The 8,996-nt window shown below is 40.3% G+C and overlaps 1 protein-coding gene across 1 annotated transcript; it reads right to left on the reverse strand.

The window, feature by feature from the left end:
- Positions 1–1,227: 1,227 nt before the first annotated feature.
- Positions 1,228–5,705, reverse strand: klf5b (Kruppel-like factor 5b). The gene is given in 5 exon segments (XM_040005835.1): positions 1,228–3,073; positions 3,426–3,485; positions 3,602–3,723; positions 3,725–4,533; positions 5,353–5,705. Coding segments are annotated over 5 exon segments (1,350 nt in total). The 5' UTR covers positions 5,533–5,705; the 3' UTR covers positions 1,228–2,894.
- Between the last annotated feature and the right edge of the window lie 3,291 nt (positions 5,706–8,996).

The following is an 8,996-nucleotide window of genomic DNA, read 5'->3' on the forward strand; positions in this document are numbered from 1 at the left end:
TATCTATGACTGAGATGGGTGGAATGTGGTTTCGGTGTCACTTAGACATCCGAGAACTCCCATTCGCTGGCATTCGGAAAACTAATCTCGCTATTAGGGAAGATGTAGCTGAACAACAGTACAGTGGTCTGTACGCAAAGTTCATCGGATCGCTACTGGAAGCGGAAAAAGACGTTTTGAATCGTCCAACTAAAACATCGTGTACCTCGGTGTAATATCACATGCTTTGTTGTTCTTATGCAGTATCAACAAAGAGTAGTATTTTAAGACCTGGTATTCTCAAACAAGCCTTTTCTGAGAAAAGGTTTCAGCTAAAAGAATGCACCCTGTACTTCCTGTCCTCTGCTCTATTATAACGAGGTCTGGATGAATGTTTCTGTCAGGCAGCAACGGATTGAGATGATTACAATCAATTCCCACTCCACTAAGCATTTTACTGTGCAGGATCTCACCTGAATGATTTATCACTCACTAGAGTCTGAGTTATGTGGGCTTTACTGTACCGTAAGTAATGTAAAGCACTGGGAGGAGGGCTGGGGGGGACTTACACTAGTAAATAATCCTCAGAAGAGTTCAGGAGTTCCTCTGTACCCAGGACAAGCTCAGACACCTTCTGTGGCTTTTACAGGTTCTCCTGGTACTTTTTGCAAAAGCTTTGCTATGACTCATGTCAGGGACACCTTCCAAGAGTTGCAAACCAAGAAAATGACTTGTTTTGTTTCGATTACACCAGATTGTTAAAAAGGGAATTCTTGAATCGGGGTGTGGTCCGGACTAATTAGCAAATTCCAGAAAAACTGGCTCCTCCAGCTGGCAAGTGTCCTTGGGAAAGTTAGACAGACTACAAAGGTGCTACATGAGTTCTTTTTATTATCCTTCTAAAACTATCTGTATTTTCAGCTTGTAACTTAAAAAATAATGGTGTCAATGAGCCACCTTTAATTTTTTTCCCTCCTATTTTGCATAAAAAGCATAATTTCTAAAGCAAAAACCGATCAACATTGCCATGCCTGTTTTTGTGCTATTTCTTATTCAATACCAGCAAGGTTCACTGAAAGCAAAAGCTGTGGTGCAAAATTATATAATAACGTGCAATATTCCCGCTCTGCAAGCAACAAAAGATTAGCATTAGCATTAGCCAGCGTTTTCTCAAGATTTAGCATGGAGACATATGGCTAGAGTAAACCTTTTAAAATGTTGTGAATAAATTATCAGACATTTCAAAAGTTAATATTCAACACAAAACATCTTTATTTGCACCGTGAGGGACACACAGCTCCATTGGACATTTGATCAGTTTAGGCTACATGTTAATGTTTCAGCTTTGACACAAACCTCTGACCTTTGTGCATATTTATTTATTCAACAGTATTGCAATAATTCGCTGCGCTTCTTTCTTGGCTGGATAAACTCGTAACAGCGTCGACTGTAGCGGCGTAATCTAATCCTTTTTGTACTTTGTAAAACAAAAATAAACAAACTTAATTTATTTTAAAAAAGGAAATTTTTAAACTGTAATACAATCCAAAAGAAATACATGGTTCTTTTTTTTTATTATTTTAAAACAGCAGATACAAAATATATACATCTTAAATAACAGAAACTTTAAAATTAGTTTTTGCTAAGCCATATTCAAATTTGGTCAGGTAATAGAGATTTCTATTAATGTTACATTGTGGAAATTAAGAGGGACATAGTGGATGGTTTTAACAGGCAGGGGCAGCTTCGTTTTTCATTCATTCATTCATTCAAAAAACAACAACAACTAAGCAGTTAAAGGCACTTTCAAAAAGGTGTTTGATATTTGGAGAGAAGTCAAAGAAACCATCAACTTTCATAGATGTTCACACTGAAAACATTAAGTGTCAAATTAGGCTCACCCACATGTTTTGATTTCTCCACGATGACAACGAACAGGAGAGAGAAAATAAATGTTCCCAAAGATATTGTAAATTGTTTCAGCACTTCGAATTCCTAATATAAAATGAGATCTCGCTGAAAGTTAAACACCACAGTAGTGGAAAGTGTTCACAGAAATCCTAAAATCAAGATGCAACATTTGGATTCATCTGCTGCACTTAGAAAAAAAAAAGACAACCCTCTCTGTAATGACCATGTGTATGTTACAGTGTCAGAGCACAGATAAAGATCATTCACCGTGCTGGTCATTCAACGCTTAATATCTCATACCAAGTGTCCTCATGTTGTAAGCAATGCAATCACCACATGGCTCACAAACAATGCCCATCACCCCCTCGATGTTTATTCTTCCTGCTACCGCTTCAGAAAACTCTGCAACTTGCTTTCCTGCAACTTTAACTTAAGTGCTTTTACTTTCTATATTACACAAATGCACAACCAACCCTTTGACCTACTAGCTGCAACAACATCTTCCTCCCTCCGGCTAATAGCATACATAGATATCTGCACTTACAGTGTAGCAGTTTGCAGCATACCAAATAAATGCCCCTACGACACGTGGGTGATATGATGTGTACAATGAAAACACCTAAATATAAAATTTAAATTTCAAAATGTTTTTGTGTAGAATTAAAATAAAATCTTAAAAAAGATACATTATAGTTACGTTATTACATTATGTTTTTTTTTTTTGTTCTTTTTACTAATACCTATGCAAACATCCCCTAAACTGAGGCATTTGTGTGGAAAAAAAATAAGGCAACCATAATATTTGATCTTTTTTACATTATTATTATTCGTATTTGTGGGCCAGCACTGCTAAGATTATCTGCCCCTTTTGGAGTGAGTGAAATAAGTTTCACAGTTTTTAACATGTTTATTTGCTGATATGCATATGATGGTATTTTGTCCAAAAAAACAAAACAAAACAAAAAACAGGAAAGGAAGATTGATGTTTTTATAGGAAGAGGTTTCTAGCTCTGGTGTCTCTTCATGTGCAGGGCCAGGTGGTCAGAGCGGGAGAAACAGCGGTTACACACTCCACACTGAAAAGGCTTTGCCCCGGTGTGTTTCCTGTAATGGCGTGTCAGCTCATCAGAGCGGGCGAAGCGCCACTCACATCCCTCCCAGGAACAGTGGTACGGCTTCTCACCTTCATCGGGAAGAAGTTGAAGAATAAAGGTAGCCAGTCATTATATATTTAAATATATTTGAATTCCTTCAATATTTAAAGTTATGCAAGAAAAAAAACCAAACTACTCCATCCAATTACAAAAAAAAAAAACTCACACTAAGCCACAACTGTGAGTCATAAATCACACCGTGTCCTGTCTTCGTCCCTGCTCTCTTTATGAGAGCTGCGGGTTTATGTGATTTGACAGCAGTGAGATGTGGGCCAGGTCTGTCAGCAGACAGAATGCATCTGCAAGCCAAGTGCAATTTTTCTGCCTGGCAACGTCACCAATTTCATCCAAAAATAAGAAGTGCAACTCAGAACATTTTACCTGTGTGCGTCCGCAGATGAGCCTTTAAGTGAGATGACTTTGTGTATACTTTCTGACAGCCTGTAAAAACAAACAGACAGAGCACATTAAGTACTTGCATTTTATATCTTTTTTAATGTTGACAAAATTGAAACTCAAATTAATTGTTGTTATGGAGACCGAACAGAAGTCTTAACCTGGGACGTCACAGTGGTGAATCCGCCGTCTCTCCAGATCAGGATTATTCCTTCGATTGTACTTAACTGGAGCCGACTGAGCCAACACCTGGGGACAGCGGGCCAATACCCGACGTTGTTTGAACTGGTGTCAGGCTTGAACGCTGTACTGGTCCAGAACCTGAACTTTGGATGAATCCAGACGTGGAAATTTGATCTTGGTTTTGGATTGGAGCTATGCTGGGTGTCTGTCCAAGGTCAATGGAATTGTGGGTCTCAAAATTTAACTTAGAGGCGATGCTGGCTTCGTAGGATGGAGGTGGGGAGAGGTTGTGAAGGACTCCTTTGCTCCTGTCTGGACTTGAGGGCTCAGAGTTTGGCGGAGAAGGTGGCAGATAGGTTGATCCTGGCTGATGGCCCACGCGTCGATTAAATGAAAAACATTCGTTCTGCAAGCTGCTCGCAGGTTTCGTAGAATTCGGGACTGGGCCAGCATGAACATTCCCAGTGGGAATGCTTAACGGGGCTATGGGGATGGGGTTCACCTGCGAGCTGTGAATGAGCTGTTCCAGATCAGAGTTCAAAAGCTGAAATAGGGGAACGTCCTGGAAATCTGGCACTTCCTGCTTGATGACGAAGTTACCACTTGCAGTGTCAGCTGCGCAAAAAAACCCTGGGTATTCAGGGACTGCTGGCGATACTCCGCTCCCCTGGCACGCGGGATGCATCAGAGAGTTTGTTGGCTCGGTTTTGATCTGTCTGACAGTCCTGCAAAGGCCTGGGTGCAGATATGTGACATCGGGAAGGAGCAAACTCATGCTGACGCTGTAAGGGGAGGCAAAGTCCTCAGTGAAAGGTGGCTCTAGAGCCAGGGTGCTGTCTCTGCACATCATTTTGGAATTTACTACATCCTGTGGTTGTGAACACAAATAGCTGTCCATCTCGGATTTACCCTGGGAGAGGCAAAACAGAGGAAAATGATCAGGTGAGTCGTAGCAAGATTGTTACTGTGGATGTAAAGACAGCAGAATAGGAAATACAAGTGTTGTGCAATTGATTCAAGCTCACTAATTGCTTAGTTTTAGGACATTTTTCATTCAGATTTATCAAGGTCAGCACTCATCATGCACTCATCTGTTTATATCATTATTTCTTTGGACTTGGAGAAATATTAATTGGGGCAAGAGTTAAGGAAATATCAGAGACATTCAGAACTTCCCATTATTGCCCATTTAAGGTACTAGAAGTCTGACAATAACAAAAGTAACTGACGTAAATTAATCTGGGATGCATGCTGGGGCCTACTCGTGTGCACCCATCCACATCAAAGACGCCCCCACCACCCCCTCCCTACAAGCAGCAGACGCCCTTCTAAAACACTCCAGGCTAAGCTGTTTCAGAATACATGGCTGAAATTAGAACATGCAGTTGCTCTGCACGGCAATGCATCTTCCTCAGGAGTTGTTTCAGGAGCGGGAGCAACGCGTCACATCCCAGCCATGTCCTGTTTGCAATTCCCCCTCTTAACAGTTAGTAAATAGCAGCATCGATGCAGAGGTTAAAAGCCCAGGATTTAGCTGTAATTACACGGGCCTTCCTTCAGTATCGTGGGTCACATCTTTAAATGAAAACAGCCTTTTTTTCTTTCTTTTTTTTTGCTTTGATCAGCAACACACTGTAATCCTGCGTTAAACCTGCTGACACCAGTAAAGCCCGTGATGCTGAGAGGCAGACGGGGAAAGAAAAAAAATAATAATAATACGAGCCCCTACCAAATTGTAATCGTGGAAGGAGGAAGTTCCCGGGATGGCATCCCTCGTGTTACAGAGCACTTGTCCATGATCTTCACCTCTAAGACCGTCGGATGTCAATGGTGCGGAGGTTTTCTGGAGGAACTGCGCGTCCTGCCGCGGAGCAACCCAAACATTATTATTCCTCACGGCAGCGGCCATGCAAGCAGAGATTCTGGGCAACTATCCGAAATCTTTAGCGAATGAATGCAGCATAAGTGTTCTTTTGTTTCGAAGAAATCTGTAGCAGGAAAACGGCAGCTGTCAAACGCTCATTCTCCCTATTTTGCGCTGGCTTGTCAAATTACGCAACTGCGTGATATCAGCGCGTCTGCAGGGCGGGGCTGAACATGTACAAAATAAACAGGGCAACCAGCCGATCGCGATACACCTAGTGTAATGAATACTGTGGTTGTGTGATGGGGTGAAATGGCAGAGGGTGGAAATAACGCCAAAACTCTTGGGGATTAGTGATTAAAGAGTCACTTGCGAGAGAATAAGGTGTCAAGTGTTTGTGAGCATGAAGGAGCGGTTTACAGGCGCAGTTCGCAGACATTAGAGTAAAGTGAGTCAGTGACTCGTTGATGGAGTCGGTGCAGAACCCCGCAGGGTCATACTTAAAAAGAATGCTTTGCTCTTACGCTTTTATAAAAGCTGCAAGTTTTTCAAACTGGACACAGACTTCTGAGGGGAAATATTTTATTATACACATGGTTTTCTTTTCTCTCCCAAATTTCAAAGGAAATTCAGCAATCTTTTTAACTCTAACATCCCCACAGATAGAGTCAAACTGGTGAGTTCTCTGCGTCTCGCTTCGCCAGTAGTTTCGCTCTAATTTCTTCACGCACTCTCTGATTTTGTTCAGAGACAGAGGATCCTGCAGGCTTGTGTCCTGGTGTGGCATGTTAAAAACGCCACTGCAGTGCAGCTGTCTGTCAGGACTGCATACTTGATGCCAACATTCCTGAGCCAGCGACGAAGCCTGCGCGCATATACAGGCTACGCATGTTTCCATCAAAATAGCTCAGCATTTCAATCAAATGCAGCGTACGCCATTGTGCGTTTTAGCACCGATTAACTGTACTGTACTTTAACCTGCAGGTGTTTGAACTTCGTCCTGCGGCAATCCCTGCTAAACTTCCAGTCCTGTATTCATTTTGCACTCTAAAGACTTGGAAATGTGACCCTGGAGGAACTTGCTTTTGTTCTTTACTGTATTTTCTTGGATTTGGCCCAGAAATAAAGGAGATTACAGCCTTCAGCCCACTCGAGATCAGTGACAGCAGCTTTATAACTCAGCTTAACAAAACAGAATTGACTTGTCGACCACCCCACACACACCCCTCATAATACACTGTGTATATTATGCTACCTATGATGGTTCCACGGGAGCATGCTTGAACTGGAAATATGGGTGTGCCACAATTTGGCACAAATACATATATATATGTACACACACACACACACACACACACACACACACACACACACACACACACACATATATATATATATGAAACCTCAGTGTGTGTAAGGATTTCTTTTAATGTGACATTTATTGCCACTCCCATCCACTTTCACCTTCAGGCAGTTCGAGTCCTCTTATTAAAATGTTGTAACTACACCCATTGCAGGCTTGACTGAACATGTTTTAAATATGAGAATCGCTCGGGTTACATATGGTTATATTTGAAAGCCAAAATATACGAGGAAAACATGTTTCTAATGTATGCAGCAATTTTATTTAATATTACACAAAAGTCATATTGACTCTTGCACTTTATTTCACAATTATTAGAGATAACTGAAGATTTCTTTTAAAGTCTTTATGGTTTTCTAAATTGCCTCTGCTTTTTCATCTTATGGCTTTCTCTTAACTTACAGCAAAGTCTTTTTTTTCTTTTAAGAAATCATCTTACCTTTTGCATTTTAAGATAACCATTATCAAATATTTTTTTCTATGTATATTTTATAAGATGGTGTGATCATAATATTAAGGGTGGCTTTTAAACTCTTATCTACATCAGGATGAGTCACCCCCAAGAAAATGCTTGCAATTTCAGATTTTTTAATAATGAGAAAAGTTTTTTAGAAACATATTCAAATGACTGCTGATCATCCAATTGGGAGCTGACTGATTGCCTGTCATGTGCTGACCTTTAAAAGTGCAATATAAATCCATGGATGTCTCAGCTGCAAGAGGAGCAACTGTCATTCTTGGCTCTTCCTGTACAGTGAATGTGAGCCGAGCCCTCCGCCATATCCCTCGTATTAAAACCTCACAATATGCCCAACAACTGCACAGCGGAGGACAGAGAATGCACGGTATGTGCTTACAGCATCACAACTCCTGTCTCCTTTCACATGGACTAATATGGCCAAGCCAAAATGGGATCGGACAATAAACACATGCATCACATTACTACTGTTGGATTAACGTTTTCGTGCTTTCTTTCTTTTTCTTCCTTTGAAACGAAACAGCTTAATAAGAAATAAATTAGCTGGTTTGTTTTTGTGTAACTGGTATAAATTGTGTTTATTTGTGCTTGTTTCTTGTCTTGAATAATCTGAGCTCTTGTGAAATTTGCAACACAAGAAATACAAACAAATCTAAGTTACCCTCTATATTTAGTCATCTTCAAGCAGGTGCTTTTCACACCCACCAGAGGGCAATGGTCAGCTGCAGTTGGATATCTTTTTTCCTCATTTGTGCATTTACATAGTGTAGCTTTGTACTGCAGGACCATCAGAGTTTGTGTGCTTTCTACGTAGTTTTATATAGTGTATAATCACCCCCCCCCCCCCCCCCCACACACACACACACACACGAGTGTAATGGGCAGTGGGTTGACATTTTATGCAGTAAATCCACACTTTAATTTAGTGCTACTAATTTTTTAAAGCAAGACCTTTTCTTTCTTTCTTTTTTTAATCTGGGTGGTTTTTTAACTAGACACCTAAAGTTAATTTTAAATCACTGGTTATTTTCATTGTAAATTAAAAGCTTGACTTGACTGAACTGATGCAAGGACAATTATGTTTTTAAAACCTGCTTAATGCAAATTCTCTTTGACTTTCTATATAGTCTTTAAAACATGAAGCAGGCACTCTGCATTATAATTCATTTGATGTCAGCTTTACAAAGCCTGCCCTTGAAAAAATACAATCAATAATTTTTTCTTTGGCTTTATTGTTTTGTCTCAAGTTTGGCTGTGTTACAAGCTTGGCTTGTTGACTGTGCACAGCATTTATCTGATCTGACACAGTTTCATTAGGCATTAGTAATCATTTCCATAGCACACAACATTAGAGTACTCCTGTTTGTAAAACAGCAGATGAGGCTAATGCCGTCCTCTAGGGAGAAATTCAATATAATTCGTTAATTAAATGGAATAATTTAATTACAGTAACTAAGAAAGCATTCATCAATATAATTGTTTCTGGAGCCACCATTATAATTGAGGTTTAAGTGAAAACAAGTCCGTTTCTAATGTTGGTAATGTGCTGACATAGTTCTCCCACCCTCCATTTGTTCCTCTCTCTGATCTTCCACCATGCCATTTCTCCACAGTGTTTCTGTTTGATAGCCAGCCATACCACATCAGCAAGACCAAAACATTTATTAC

Source organism: Simochromis diagramma, unplaced genomic scaffold (genome assembly GCF_900408965.1).
Source record: "Simochromis diagramma unplaced genomic scaffold, fSimDia1.1 OVJJ01000501.1, whole genome shotgun sequence".
NCBI lineage: Eukaryota > Metazoa > Chordata > Actinopteri > Cichliformes > Cichlidae > Simochromis > Simochromis diagramma.